The sequence below is a fragment of the Calliphora vicina genome, chromosome 4, assembly GCF_958450345.1.
Source record: "Calliphora vicina chromosome 4, idCalVici1.1, whole genome shotgun sequence".
Classification (NCBI taxonomy): domain Eukaryota; kingdom Metazoa; phylum Arthropoda; class Insecta; order Diptera; family Calliphoridae; genus Calliphora; species Calliphora vicina.
The window spans coordinates 30,746,393-30,763,735 of NC_088783.1; the positions used below are offsets into that span (position 1 = coordinate 30,746,393).

The window sequence follows — 17,343 nt, forward strand, 5'->3', positions numbered from 1 at the left end:
CTTAACAAAAACTAACAAATGTATCGTCATTTTAAAGCGTAATCAGTTTTCTTTTTAACCCCGTTAAAAACTTTAAAGTCGGACAGAGACTGACTGAGTTACAAATCGATAAGTTCACGGATATAACTGAAAACGGTTTTTTCAGAATAACTTCTGAATTTGAGGGTCTTTTGGAAATTTTTGACACAATTTCTAATGTACTCAGTAAGCCCTATAACTAGAGATGCTAAACGGGGAATCCCGTTCCCGAAAATCCCGGGGTTTTCGGGATTTTCCAAATCCCGTTTTTTCATAAATAAATAGGGAAAATTGTCATTTTTGTGTGACTTTTTCATTCATTTTGACATTCTACATGCCCGAATATCGCAAAGTGATGTTCAGCAAAGTTGTTGGAAAACGGGATTTTTGGTTTTCCCTGAGTGGGGCTCTAGAAATCAATTCTTCAACTTTTTTTTCTAAGTTATCTAACAAAACTCAATTTAAATCCTCTTCAAATGAAATTGATTTTATCTCAGATGAGGAGCTCGAACAAAATGAAAATATTTCGATTGCTAAAAGGCTAAAAGATATTATTAATAAATGTAAAAACTACAAATAACAATAACGAAACCAAATTATAATGTAGATTTTCAACTTGCAAAAGAAATACATAATTTTATTCCTGAAGGAACAAGAGGAAAATACTTGCAGATTTGTTATAAGTATTTGCAAACGGGTTTGCCAATGTGAAAGATGTTTTTCGGCAGCAGCATATGTCGAAAACAAAATTCGTTCCAGAATGGCAGATGAAACCATATTTGCAATAGTATTCTTAAGAAGCTATTTAAAATAAACACTTTTTATACTAAAGTACGGTTTTTCACCAGTATGTCGATTTTTTTCACGAAAAATCGTATAGCAGAAACGCATTTTACGGAAAATTCTAAGAAGAAACCAGAGGGCTAAAATCAAATCCTATCGCATTTCGTCTTTTATCCAATGATATTTCAGTATATATATTTTGTTTAATAGTTTTTTTTTATTGGATAAAAGAGGAAATGCGCAAGATAGGATTTGATTTTAGACCTATGGTTTCTTGGGGATAATTTCATAGAATTTTGCGTAGATTGCGTTTCTGCTATACGATTTTTTACATTTTGATCGTCCATACAAATCGACCCGGCCTAATGTACATACTTTATTGTTATTTCTTCCCCGGGTCGGGATTTCGGGATTCTTTACCAAATCCCGAACCCCGGGATTTTTAAAAATCAGTCCCGATTAGCATCTCTACCTATAACCTACGCTAGGTCGTTTTCCAAGTTTTTTTCCATCCTATGGGTCAAATTTGACCTATTTTGAAATTAAAATTGAATTTTTTCTAAAAGTGAGTGTTTGATATTTTATGACTTTTATTTAATTTTATAAAAAAAAAAATTGGCAAAAAAATATCTATTTTCTATTTGGGTCAAAGAACTAATAGGTTCTTCGGGTAAAATTTTGACGTTAGTAAATTTTAAGATCTTATGAAGGTTAAAGGTCTAAATACTTGGTAGATTATGCAAAGATTCTACAACGTTGATAGAGCTTGAGGGTATAATACAATTTGTGATAAATAATTTAGAAAAAGTGAATAATTAATTCATTTACTAAAGAATTAACGACATAAAAAAGTTCTTAATACGTTTATATTGTATTTGAATTCAGGATCATGTCCAACTGGCTCAAATTTTTTCAAGCACAGCTCCAAAACGGAAACTAAACAGTTTGCTAAACAATTGTTTTGCAGATTGTTCGGTGGGGAATCTGATCAGAATATTTCTAATGAAAATTTAATGATAGACTTTGTTTTCGAATGTTTTTTAACATTATCAATACTTGAATTGTTAACATTAATGTTATTGATTGTTTTTCTTTAACAATAAAGTTTTAAAAAACGCAAATCAAAACTTCATTCTTTACTTTCTTAAAAAAATTTAAATAATTCGAATAATTTTAAACGTGTTATCGAATTATTCGAACACATATATAATTTTGCTACTTTAACCCCTTCAAATTAAATGTGCTACCATTAAACGTTATCCGATTTTGCTAACATTTTTAGGATTAATTTTCAGAAGAAGAGACAAATTTTAAGCATCGAAAATCAAAATAAAGATTCAAGATAAGTTCCATCCTAATATAAATTTAAGTCAATAAATTTTACAAAATAATATCTCTTCATATTTTGTTTTCCAAAATACAAAATCTTTATCTATTTTTCTTTTTATTCATTATTAAGATAATATGTTACACACGAACTACATAAATCAATCAACAATTTTTTTTTAAATTTAATACAAAAATAAATTAATAATCAACAGCAACAATAAAATCAACAACTACAACACATGTATGCCTGATGATAATGAGTACATCATTGAATTGATGATTTATTGGGTTAGTTTTTCTCAATGAAATATACATTTTTCATTTAAAATTAAATTATTATAAAACAAAAAAAGGAAAACTTAAAATATAATGAATATATTTGGTTGAGTTAAGACACAGACACATGTTTTTCATGATAACTTAACGATTACATACTATTTATTTGCAAAATGAAATCGAAGAATGAATGAAATATTGTTAAACACTAAAAGACGACACAATTTATAATAATAAAATTATTTTTTATCACCTCATAAATTATGAATCTAATTTGTAATATACAATATTTGTGTACATTTAAGAAACACAAACAAGAAATTTCAACATAAATGTAATGTACAGAATTAACACTAATTTTTTTAAAAAAGCTTATAAGTTTTCATTTTCCATTTGCAATATTTGGAAATTATTATCGATGAATACTGATAAAACCATTAACAGTTTATCGCACTACATTTCTTGTTTTACTTTATGCCAAACATTTTTGAATCCAACATCGTTATAAATTAATAAATGTGATGCGTCCGTCTGTGACGAGTCATTTAGGCGGTAAATGTTCACATTATAATAAATTTATTTATAGCGACACTCATGCGTCGATGTCTATTAAAATTTTGTGATGACACTTACCAAAGCAGAACTAAATAAAAGAAATAAAACAACAACATATAGAAAAGTGAAAATTTTTTAAATTTAGACTATCAACATCATGTTTTTTGACTTAAAATTTGTTGTTGTTTTGGTCTGTTTTGGCATTTTTTTTGGAACCTAGGCAGTAATCTTAAGTTGTGTAATTCTTCCAAACAAAAAAAAAAGTATTGTGACATTTTGAACTAGAAAAACTGTTTGCAATGAGTGGGAGATCCCCTTGAGCAGCAAAAACAAACCATAATCTGAATGTTAATATTAGGCATAGATCAAAATCATTATAATTTATATACGGTCAAGGCCGACTAATTAATACCCTTAGTAATACCTCATTTAAGAACGTGTTTGTTAAGGCTAAATTACTTAAATATTATTTGTATGAATTCCCGCCAACTTCAATTTACTGTTAGCTTTATAATAATTATATTACACGTTTTCTTCAGTCTGTATTGTATTTGGTTCATATTTTATGTAATCTCACCCTTAATGAATCTGTTTCATAAATTAAGAAAACATTTTAAGCGATGTTCATGAAATTTCTTGACTCCTCCTGAATTTCAGTAACTTAGCATAGAAAATGCTTTAATTGATTAAAAAAAAGTTTGACAAAGAGATATTTAAAAATTGTCGTTGCTTAGCCCTGTGTGTGGATTTCCACACATATTTAAAATATGTTGAAAATAAACTAATTTGATGTAATAAATAAAAAACAAGTTAGAATGCTGAAATCGGTTGTGCTGAATCTTATATACCCTTCGCCAAAGTATATTTTACGATAAATATAAAAAACAATTTTTGATTAAATAAAATTTTATTAGAAGAAATGTTGGTGGATTTTTTAGATTTTTTTTTTTTTTAGAAATCTCTCGGCTAGGTATTGAAAAAACACATTACACATCAATTAGATTAAAAACATGCCACTTTAAAACTACGACCTTAGCGCAATATTGTTTTTTTACATTTGTCATTCAAAATGTCAAAAGGTCAAAGCGAAAATCCCAAAAATGGTATTTTTTTACAATTTTACCAACATTTTCTTTGGCGCTGGGAAAATACTTTGGGGATAAATAGGGAACACATCAAGGTTTCCAAAACTACTTTCCATTTTCTGATCCCAGCTTTGGAATTTTAGAACTTGTGGCCCAAAGCTGAAATATTGATAAAAAATAGGTCAAATTCCGAATGGCGTACGGGCGACATATTTCAAAAATAGGACATGCTTTTTATATCAGAATGTTCTCCGTAAAGATAACTTACAGAAAAACATTAAATTCTTACATATTCTTAAAAAAAAGTTTTTTTTTAATAAAAAAAGTTTATTTTTGGATACATAATTGATATTGCTCTGAAATATTTTGCATATTGTTACGTTTTAACCTTTTCAAAACGTTAGTTTATTTCCTTTAAATAAACCGGATACTTTTGATTGCAAATACAAGCCGTTTAGTAGTTTGAAAAATGGTAACAACTCTTTATTTATTCAACTGTACAAAAAACATTAAGTGACTATTTATCACTTAATGTATTTTATACACGTTTGTAAATTCGCAGAAATACAGACACAATTTATAATGTACACGAATTTACTTGAAAAACACAACACACTTTAAGGCACTCAGTTGATGTTTATTCGAAAAGCGTCTCTGATAAACTGACTCACGACTGCAACCTCTGCCACTATTTATAACACTGCCATCTGCAATCCAGATTGTTATTTAACTGTCAAAATTCGAATATTCTAATACATACGCCATCTGTGGTGTACTTTCTACAATGTTCTTTAACTGAGTATTCGAATTCGAATACAGCGTTGCCAATTTACGATCAAATCAACTGAAAGCTTTTATTTAATAATGCCCACAGATATGTTACAGTTTGCTATTACAGCACTGTTATTTGAAAGCATTATGCTACTTTTAAATCAGCCCTTAAAATCGTTATATTTGAATTCAAGTACAATTTCGTAACAATATGATTTGTAATTTAGTTGTCTAACTAACATTCGGTCCAAAAGAACGCCCTCTATTTTTAAAAAAGCGGACCAAGGTATGGTAAAATACAAAGACTTACTGTGTGGAAAACAACACAAAAGGCCTAGTATGGTAAGTTTTTGATTGTGAGATGATGGCTGAAACAATTTTTAGATGATCTAATTAGTTTTGAATGTGGGATTACATTGAAAATTACTGTTATAGATCTTTATTTTATAAGATCAGTCGAAATAACATAATATCCCACAATTTCTAAAATTTCAAAGTGGAAGAGTTTTTATAATCTGCTACACTATAGGTTGCTGATGATGGTAATGCCGAAAAACATACATCCTTTAAGTACATATATCATAGCTTTCTGGGTATCATAAACATAGTATGTCCGGATTATCAAATTATCCGGACTATTGAATAAATATTTCAAATCATTGTTATTGTATTAAAATGCTTTTAAAACTCATATCTAATGATATATTATATTTATGTATCACTAGCTTGACCCGGTGCGCTTCGCTACCCCTGTCGTAGTAAAATAAAAAATATATAGCCTATTGACGCTTCCCAGTAAGGATCTATCTACGTTCCAAATTTCAATAAAATCGGTTCAGCCGTTTAGGCGTGATGCTCAAACAAACAAACAAACAAACGTACAAAGACATTTATGTATTTATATAGATTTAAATAAATGATTTCATTTAAAAAGAACAAATCTAACAGAGATAAGGTTCAGAAGAAAAAACAAGAAAAGAAATAATAAAAAAGGTCTTGTACGGTACTTTTCTATGTTTTAGAAAAAAACATGGAATTGCATAGAAAATTGTTTGTTTAAAAAAAAAACTATGTTTTTGGAGTAAAAATTAATTGAGATTAACATTATAGTTTGTATGCAATCAGGATTATAATGTTAAAAATATGAAAACTGATATCCGGATTACAGAGGTCCGGATTATCAAGGTTTTACTGTAGTTTATTTGAATAAAATGTTTACTAATCCTACACACTCAACTGTCAAATTATTGTTGTTTTGATTGGCAATACTTTGCTGCTCAAGTGACAAATTAAAATCTTGATTATATTTCAGAGCACGCTCTATTGGTACTGTTGAGAGATAGGCATTTCCAGAAGTTAATTTACTGAATATTTTTCTAGAACTTTCGGTTTAAAAGATCACATCTATTCGAAAAAAAGTGCCTGTAAGTAAGTGTTATTTTAAATAATAAAAAGTTTATACTTTTCATCATGAAAGTAACCCAAAATTCTGTCTAATTATAACGTAAGTAGGGTGCTTTCTGACCACATTTTCCCCTAATGACTTTCAGATGTAAAACGATAATTTACTTGGTGTTTATTTAAATAACACATACTTAAAAATAATATGAAAATAATGACTACAACCATCACTCAACGGTGAATAAGAAAATTAATGTCGATTTTACAGATCCCTGTAAAAACCACCTGATGTGTTAGACTGTCTGTCAGTCCACCTGTCAGTCACTATACATTTTAGCACATTATGTGTGACAAGAAAATACAACATTTATATTTTCTTTACCATAATGTTACTATTTGTAATTTCCAGTAGGTTGTTTAATTTTGACTAAATGGAAAAAACAATAAATGAAATATTGTTATTTTAATATTTATTATTCTTGGAAATGTGTGACGTTAAACAATTTTGAATTTTGTAGTTGCGTTGTGTTTCTTTTCGCCACGATCTATTTTTGTTTTAATCATTATGATTTGACAGGTTTCAATTTCAAAATTTGTTTGTACGATTTGATGGCATTTGTCAAGCTTAAATATTTTTGCAATATTTCGATGTCATTTTCGATTTGTAGTTTTGGTGGCGATCGTGATGAGCAGAACGATAAATGAGGAGGTGTTTGGTTTGATGACGATGATATGTTTGTTTTTTTTAGCATATGGAGCTATGGGGATTTTGTGGTTTATATTATTATTATTATTATTTTAACAATGAAATGTTAAAAACATAATTACTGTATATTTATTTTAGAACATGTGTCCAAAAAGGGACCTTGGCTGGGAAAAAAATTATGAAAATTAGAGAAAATTTTGTGAACGAAAATAATGAGTTAGGTGGTCGTTTACGATAATATCAGTTTATCAAAATTGATGTTGAAGGTAAAATAAAATGACATATTGTTTAGTTTTATAAAAACTTTGTTTATTTAAATGTTTGTTTATTTTACTGAGTAGAAAAAAAAGTAGAAAATTACACTATGCTACACCAAAGTTATGCAGTGGTTCTCATATTCAATTCTGTTTTATTGGAGTCCATCCAGTTCGGAAATATTTATTGTTTTTCTCGATCACATGTTTTAGTACTTTTTTTTAGCAAATGTGGTGAAATAACTATATTCTTAAAGTTATAAGAATATTGTGATTTTGAAATTTTGTATCAATTTTTTTTGTATTCAAAAAATGGATAGATATGTATACTTATATATTGGGCGTATGACTTAAAAATCCAGAATTTGGTTTTAATAACTTATATGTAATTTTGAAGGGTACATATTTGTCATTTATTCAAACATAGTTATTGAACAAAGTTTTTTTGCTTCGAAAATGTCGAATATTCTTTTCTTCTTAAAATTGTGCCGCTGTGTTTCATCGGCTTCAACATGCGAGAGATGATTTGTGCGGTTTAGAAGTATTGATTTTGACAAGGAAGACAAATGTCGCCCAAACCATCCGAAAACGTTTGATGACCAAGAATTGGAGGATTTCACCATGAAGTTTATTGTCAAACTCAACAGGAGCCTGCAAAATCATTGGGAGCTTGATTCATCCAAATGAAAAGAAAATAATTTTTGCACCGAATCATTACTTGCGATAAAAAATAGAAACATTACGATGACCCGAAGCATAAGAGATCGTATGTGAAGCCCGACCAACCAGCAGAATCGACTCCAAAGCCAAATATCCATGGAGCTAAAGTAATTCTCTGTATTTGGTGGGAACCAAAGGGTCCTATCTATTATGAGCTGCTGAAATCTGACCAGACCATCACAGGGATCCTCTACCGAACGCTAGTGAATATGAAGTAGTTGGAAAGTTTTGCCTTACCCGCTTTATAGTCCAGACCTTGCCCCGTCTGACTACTATTTGTTTCAATCGATGCAGAACGCTCTAACTATAAGTATTTCCGTACTCTATGGACTCCAACAAAACGTAATTGCTACGTGAGAACGTCTGCATATTTTGATATTCTTCATCATCAGTATTCATCAAGGGTACTTATAAATTTGTTATTCCGTTTATAACTTCTACATTTTTCATTTGCGACCCCACAAAATATTTTCTGGACCGTTATAGATAGCGGAGTCGATATTTATCAAGTCTGTCTGTATGTCCTAATAACTTACATATCGCACTCGTTCAACAATACTGTATTAACTCAAAATTTTTAAAAGTTCACTTTTTGCAAGAAATCAACTAACGACATCAATATCTATCTACTGTAACGTATTCCGATTACTTTTTCATCTAGAAAACCACATTTGAGACCTTTTTCGTGATAATTAGTGACTACCTTGTATCAACAAAAAGGTATTATTTTGAGTTAATCCAAAAATTTAAATAGAAATACATCGTATATTTTCATAAAAAAATTTATTATTTTCTCTATTCAAGTTAAAAATAATGAAATTGTTTTATTTAAATTTGGTTGTATTTTGAGTTGATACTGTTTTGTTGATAAAATAATACAAAAAAAATATCGAGAAGTTCCAGAAAAATGGTAGTAACTCAAAAAATAGATTTATTTTGCAATAATTACAAAAATTTTAAAGAAAAACAATGTAAATATTTTTTCAAATTGAATTTGCTTACTATGATGTATTCGGATTTTCAAATTATCTTAAAATGTAATCACAAACAGTTTTTGCCCTCTACTGAAAATTTTAAAATTCTGAGTTAATACAGTATTGTTGAACGAGTGCGATATTTGATTCATAATTCCATACATCCTTTATAGATCCGGTTGCTATTTAAAATCGAGAAAATCGGCCCATTAATGGCTGAGATATCAGAAAAAAACAAGGACAAGCACGAGTTTTGACATATTCTTGATCTATGGTGATCTAATGATAGACATTTCAATGGCCTTTGCAATGGCATACACATATAAGGCCTTAGTATGTCGGACCTACAATGGGTCAAAATTGGGTAAAATATTTTTTAACCCGATTTTTTTTCACAAAATATTTTTCACTAATAAATTAAAAAAAATTGTATAAAAATTAAAAAGGAAATTTTAAAAAAAGTTTCTAAAAAAAATTTAAAATTTTGAAAAAAAATATTAAAGATTTTTAAAACAAATATTTAAAACTTTTATTTCAAAGTATAATTTGGTGAAGGGTATATAAGATTCGGAACAGCCGAAATTAGCTCTCTTACTCGTTTTCGTTCACTTTGGTATCATTTTCTTATTAATAAGTTCCCACAATATTTTCACAAATAGTTAACTTTTTTAGGCTATTATCGGCTACAAATTTCTACTTAAAAAACTTTTAATAATTACAGCAAGATTTGGATGGAATACGAATATCAAATGTTATCGGAACTTCGTCAACTTATTCTAATTTTTTTATTGAGGGCTTATATTCAATAAATGCTATCTACAATATAATTACATTTATATATAAACTTCCTTATTATAAACTCCAAGTTCAAATGCAATGTTTTTATAAATTAGTATAAGCTGTAATTAATAATATTTAAACCCACCTGAAAAAATAGGCAAAAACACACCCATTGATAATATTTATAGTGTTTCTTTTCATGAACATCGCCATCGGAATTACCAATACCCGGATAGGGTACGGAAACTCCCTGCTTTTTGTTAAAATAACTTTTAAGCGCGTATGTCGAATGTATCCAACAATATGTATTGAGAACATCTTCTGGAATATCTTTAGTATGAACACAATCAATGGGATTACCAACATATTGACGTGTGGTTATAATTAGGGAAAATGACATCAATATCATCACAGTTATAGAGTAGTGCAAGCGAAATACTGGTGAATCGGTTTTAACGTGCGCGACCTTTATAAGGTTTTTCAATCCACGGAATATATCTAACATTGTTCGCCTACAAGTGTAAACACGCTAGCTTCACTTTACAAAATCAAAGTGAAGATTAGTGCTGCAGCTGTAGAATTCTATTAACGTTATCAGCGAATTAATGCTAAATACAATGAATGGTTCTTCTTTCAGGTTATAAGGCGAACTAATTGATTAGTTGTGTGTTTGTGTTTTTTTTTTATTTATATTTGTTGTAAAAAGAGTTTTTTTTTGGTTTTATTTCTGTATATAAATTTGCTTTAAGTTTATTGTGATCGTAAATATTATCGTATCGTTGTGGAAATTTGCTGATACTTTCTTTTTCGAGGCACTTCCATAGTTAAGCGTTGCTGGTGATTATCATTTTGAATATCGCTGAAATTTTCGTATTTGTAATTACTGTAGCTAAATGCAACTCTGTGGCATTTTCGCTTTGTAGTCGTTGTATATTGTTTTGTACACAAACACTTGAAATTCAATTTCGTTGTTATGTTGATTATGCAAAGATTTTGTTTATTTTTTATAGACTTTTGCATTTTAAAAATTATTAAACATTTAATTTTTGTTTTCAAAACTATATCTGTTGTGTGTGTATGTATTTGGGTTTCCTCTGCTCATGCGATTTTATCTCGATTTGTTTGTTTGTAAAAATTCATCTACAAAAAATTCGTTGTTCGTTTTTATTAATGCCGTTTTTATTGTGGTTGATTTCAGTTTGTTTGGAAATAAAAATATCTGCAGAGCAAACTATAAGGCACTTTATGCTCATTTTTATTTTGTTTTATTTCTGTTTTAGCATCACATGTTTCCGTTTTTACGATTTGATATTGTTTGTGTTGTTTGTTTTACCCTGTACGGATTAGTATAAATCAAATTGATGTCACTTTCATTTTCAATTTTATGTTAAACATTTTTTTGTTGTTCACTTTTAAGTGAATTTAATTACTTCTTTATTTTAATTGAAAATTATAATATTTTACGTGGATTTGCTGTTTTTAATTGAAAATTTTATGTTTTGTTGTGATCTTTTAAGTGTTTTTACTAAAAACTTTTTCCTTTAGAAAATATTTTTTCAACGAAAGTGTAAATTGAAATATTCTTAAAGTTATTATTAGAAATTAATAGTAGTGAAATGAAATATTCATATACATATTTTTGGAATAAAATGTATTTATCTATTTTTGGTTTTAAAAATCAGTTCGCTAATATGCGAATATCACTTACAACCAATTTCTGTAGGATACCTATTATTATAATGAAAGAAATCTCTACTTATGTCAAATAAATATATCAAGCCTTTGCTTTAAAGAAATGAGAAATATTCCACATTTTTTAAAAAAAACAACACTTTTGACGAAAAAAAAGCTTTTCCTAGAGTAAAATACATAGAAATTATATATGTGTGAAAAACCACACACCAGAGTAAGCAAAGTCAATTTTTAAATATCTCTATATATAGAAACATATTCAAAAAAAAATAAATGCTTTTCCTAAAGCAAAATACATGGATATTACATATGTGTGGAAAACCACACACAAGGGTAAGCAACTTCACTTCTATATAAAAACATAGTTTTGAATAAATTAAATGCTTTACCTAGAGCATACATACATAAATAGATAGAAATTACATATGTGTGGAAAATCACACACCAGGGTAAGCAACCTCACTGTTTAAATATCTTTATATAAAAACATAGTTTTGAATGAATTAAGTGCTTTACCTAGCATACATAGATAGAAATTACATATGTGTGAAAAATCACACATCAGGGTAAGCAACGCCAATTTCTAAATATCTCGATATAAAAACTTATTTTTGAAAATGAAAATGTTTATTTGTGCTGCAAGAAAAAGTCAAGAAACATCGCTTAACATTTATTTTTAATGCGGAAAAGCACATAAAGTTGTTGTGAGGTTTAAGGTTCTGGTGGTTGTGGGCTTGTTGGCTTAGACGTTTGATTTCAAATAACCCCATGTAAACAAATCCAACAGTATTAAACACACGATCTGGAGGAGCAATTCTGATCACCGAAACGATATATTACACAACCAGCATCTCATTACACATTTACAACAGAAGGCAAAGTTTGAGAGTCCCCTACGGGTTTGATATTAGCATTTTGTACAAGTTTTTTCTATTAAGAAAAACTTTAGAACTTGATCTGTCGTATAATGTTTCAGTTTTACTAACTCTAAACTGTCAGCTGTAAAAATGTTATTCTTGGTTGGATACTTTTTACTTCAAAATTTTAGAAAATTCAAATCTTGTCTTAATTTTGAGACAACCCTTAAATCCTTTACGAGCCCCTGCAAGTAATATGATCTGTAAAAGCTAAAATCAACAGTCAAGCGATAATGAAGTTATATCGTGTAAAGCCACCTTTATGAAGTCATATCGTGTAAAGCCACCTTTAGTATAGAGAAATGAAATAATGCTTATTGGAAAAAATGTTCTGTTACTCTAATTGTTCATGGCAATAGTTCAAAGGCAATTTATGGACTTATTGAATAATCTTTTGTTTGACATAACCCTGCTAATTCTCCACACGATTAACCTTAACATTTTAATCGTTTTTACTTTTTTTAATTATTTAATTTATTTAAGTCTCAAACTAATTTATAATTTCATTTAATTAGACATTATTTTATACTACAATAGTTCACGATTGTTTCTTTAAATAAATAAACAAAACGCTTTATTAAACTATTGTACTAAAACACCATAGTCCCTCTAAAAATATGTTATTAATGATTAAGAAAAACAAACAATTTAACACTCAATTAATTTGAAACAAAAAAAAACTAAAAATTAACAAAATGGAAAATTGCTTTTTAAATATTCCGAAATTTATTTAAACGAATAAAATTTAATGTCAAGTTTAAACAAAAATTTAATTGATTTCATTTATAACAAATGTAGTGGAACATTAGTGTAGATCTCTATTGTTTAACAATTTATTTATTTAACAATGCAAAAACTGAACAAAAAACACGATCCGCAACTGATGCTCGTAATTTACACATCATTTACAATACAAAATTCATAGAATCGAAATAAATTTTCTATAAAGTTTATAAAATTTATATTTAAAACCCATTTCTTGGTTTGTTGTTGTTTTTAAGAAGATGGAGGCAAAAAAAGCTATGTACAAAAACAGTGGGATAACCAAAAATAGATTTTTCTAAAAGGAATTTTTTTTACTTAAAAAAAAATTAGATTCCAAATATTTTTAAACTATGGAGGGAAAAATGATTTCAATAAACAAAAAGTAAAAAAAAACTAAATAAACTAAAAAGCACTAGTGGAGAAACGAAAAATGTACAACAACTCACTCCCGTTGAGTAAATAAATTTCATACATAAATTTCAATACCAGTGAATGAATAGATGTACAAAATAGTACAGGGCAATAATATCATAGTGTTTAGATACACAATCATACTTTTAATATAAAAGGTAACAAATAGCTTAGACAAATTAAATAGCAAATTTTAACAAAATTAAATTACTTCTACATAGGTGAATAAAATTCCTATAAAACACTGCTATTATTTGCCACACAACTGCCCAAGTGCGTATATAATGAGCTCATGTACGTAGTATGGGCCCAAAATTACTCGTTCATATCATTATGATCACCAGTCCATATTGTATACAAATACATTTATCTCTTTACTTGATCGTATACAAAATTAAAATATTTCTCCCAAGTCTAAAGTCAATGTTTTCAATTAAAATATTGTTTAAATTAAAACATATACACACACCCACATGCGCAGGCATCATACATCGTTGGCAGAAAAATTTTTGAAATGAAAAATCTAAGACGTTTTTAGATACAAATTTAATATAAAGAAAAACATTTTAGCTAATAATGTTTAATTAATATATTTTGCTCTAAACATTCAACAGGTGTTTGAAAGTGTTTTATTGTTATCAGTTAAAATTTTAAATTGAATACCCATGTGGCGATAATTCAAGTATGTATTTTGAAAAATCGCAAAATAAATCGTTGTAAATAATATTTAAGTATGTATTTGTTTCGTTACAAGAGGACACACAAAAAGCAGATTGCTCACCAAAGCTTTTGGTGAATATGTTCCATCGGTTTCAACTGGTCCAGGCAAGCCAAACAAGTTTTAAGATCAATAATTGGAGGCATTACTCCATGAACATTGTTGTCAAACTCAACAAGATCATGCAAAATTATTGGGAGCTACTCAATCAGCAATTTCAAAACATTTGCAAGCTACGGAATTCATCCAAAAGCTGGGAAATTGGGTAACATACGAATTGAAACTGAGAGACCTTGAAAGACGATTTTGTATGTCTGAAGTGCTGCTTGAACGCTATAATAGAAAAGCATTTTTGCACCGAATCATTAGTTTCGATGCAAAATGGATCCATTACAACCCGAAGCCCGTCCAACTAGCCAAATCGATACCACAGTCAAATATTCATGGCGCTAAAGTAATGCTCTGTATTTGGTGGTACCAAAAACGTGCTACACGCAGAGAAAAAATATAGTTGGGCATGGTTACTGTAACCATTTCAATATTGTTACAAGTTTTTTAACTATATTATAGTCACAGTAACCATTTACTTGATTGTGGTAACCATAATATGGTTAACTTACGATTCACATGATTGTATCATCCATATATATGGTTACAGTAAACATATATATGATTGTGACAACCATTTATATGATGAAGGACTTATCATATTATGGTGCTCTCAGCTTAAGGCTTATCATAATCTGAGAACAACATATTATGATAAAATTATTCATCATAAATATGGTTGCCACAAACATATATATGTTTACTGTAACCATATATTTGGTTGAGACAATCATGTGAATCGTAAGTTAACCATATTATGGTTACCACAATCATGTAAATGGTTACTGTGACTATAATATAGTTAAAAAACTTGTAACACTATATAAATGGTTACAGTAACCATGCCCAATTATATTTTTTCTCTGCGTGTATCTATTATGAAAAACGCCCAAAATATGCGGCCAGACATTAAACCTTTTAAAAAAAAGTAAAAAAAGTTTTTGATTTCGGGAAGAAAATGTCAACATTTTTTTATACTTTTTTAATTTTTTTTCGAAAGATTGAAAAAACTATTTGGGACACATTTTGCTAAGAACAATAGGTAATAAATTACATGGATGAGAAAAAACACTAGCTTGGCCAAAATGTAAAATTTTGAAACCCTCTAACTCAGAGAGTTCTCCACCGATCTTGTTGAAAAATTGTGTCTGAATGACTAACCAATGGAACTAACCGAATCGGAAGACATCGATTTCAAAAGTTGTCATAGCATCGACTTATTGATCAGAAATGTTTGGTATTGAAAATAGAGCCTTAAACGCTAGAACAGAGAAATTTGCAATTTGGAACAAATATTTCCTGGTGGTCAAGACTTTATGAAGGCAAAAGATTGATTAATTTCGGGTCAAAATACACGAAAATTGTTGTCAGCATTTACTTAAGGCTAAAAAAAAGTTCATGTTCTAATGTCGCGTTCTTGTACCTAAATCCTCCTTTGTTACTAGAAAGTTGAAATTTATTGGCTTTAACTAAACAAATTTTACTGCAAATAATAATTTTTGATTTTTGGATGTCGCGTTTGCTATCTTTTCTTAAAAACAAATGCTTTTATTATTTTCGTGGGACGAAAGAAGAAGGCAAGCACTTTAATTCTTTAAAATATAAAGAATATTACGATAAAAATGCAAAAAATACACCTTCCAAAATTCGCTATAGAAAAAAAAATATCCTAATGAAAAATAAAAGCTTGGGAAATGCATTAAAGAAGTCCGAAAATGCATTACTAGTGACAGGGACACATGTCGCGTGATAAATAGCAGGTACTAAATCGTTCTAAAAACAAGAAATGCTAATATTTCAATATAAATTATTACATTATTATACTTCAGTTTAATAAAATTCGTTTTAAAATCGACTTTTTCTAGATGCAGACAGTAGCAAGTTTTTGAATCCATCTTTATTGCTAATACATTTCAAACAACAAAACCACAAAACCTATTTTCTGCAACAAACATAGTGCAGAAAAATTATTTACGAATGTCACGTTCTTGAATGTGGAAATAGGTTGCGAAAAATTAGCAAAATCTGATTGAAATTTTAAAAATGTGCTTGGAAAAATTCAAAGGTAACCCTTAAATTACAAATAATATTGCTGCTGAGAATATACCTTTCGAATGAAGCAAAATTAAGTTTCGAGAGAGAAACAGAATTATGCTACAGAAAAAGAGAAGTTTGAGCCTTATATTTACAAGAAAACATCGAAAAGAAGTATACATTACATAGTAAAGTTCTAACAAAAAATGGAAAGAAGAAAATTTTTTTACGAATGTCATGTTCTTGAGGGTGAAATAGGTTGTGAAAAATTAATAGTTTTGAATTTTCTATGAGAAAAATATTTGAAATATGTTAGTTTATTTTCTCCTGCAGAATTCATTAAACATTTTCTTCAATATGTAAGTAAGTGGGGTAATTTCATTTTTCTAGATGCAGACGAAAGCAATTTTTTAACCATCTTTATTTCCAATATATTTTGAACAACAAAACGATAAAATATATTTTCTGCAACAAACATAGTTCTATTAAAGTGCCGACGAAAATTGGAAAGAAGACAAATTGTTGACGAACTTGGAAATATGTTGCGAAAAATTAGCAAAATCTGTTTGAAATTTTCAAAGATATTCCTTAAATTATAAAGAATATTGCTGCTGAGAATATGTCTTTCGAAAGAAGCAAAATGAAGAAAAAGTTTCGCGAGAGAAACCAAATTATGCTATAGAAAAAGAGAAGTTTTGCCTTATATTTACAAGCAAACATCGGAAAAAGCATTAAAGAAGTATAAATAGTGGTAACGAAAGACGGAAACAAATAAAATTATTTACGAATGTCACGTTCTTAAACGTGGAACTACGTTGTGAAAGATAAGCTAAATCTGTTTGACCGAAACAATTTTCAAAATACTTAAAAATCGTTTCTCTTCTTTATGATGCATATCTTTTTCATGCATCACTATAAAGCTCTAAATTAATAATTATCCTCTGATCCATTACAAAGATTAAAAATATCGATATCTTTGTAGTTTGTCAAAAAAGTTATTGCTTTTTAGAAATTCGTCTGAAAAATTACATAAATTTTAGCTTATT

At 28.6% G+C, this 17,343-nt stretch overlaps 1 protein-coding gene across 3 annotated transcripts in view; it reads right to left on the reverse strand.

Moving 5' to 3' along the window:
• The window catches only part of shakB (shaking B), a 180,353-nt gene that overhangs the window by 17,594 nt on the left and 145,416 nt on the right, over positions 1–17,343 (reverse strand). The window contains exon 2 of one of the 3 annotated variants that reach the window (XM_065507049.1): positions 9,798–11,125. The exons of the other annotated variants lie outside the window; for them this stretch is intronic. Coding sequence (XP_065363121.1) covers positions 9,798–10,157 — 360 coding nt within the window. The 5' untranslated portion in view covers positions 10,158–11,125. The remainder of the gene's footprint in view (positions 1–9,797; positions 11,126–17,343) is intronic. 3 annotated transcript variants of the gene reach the window in all.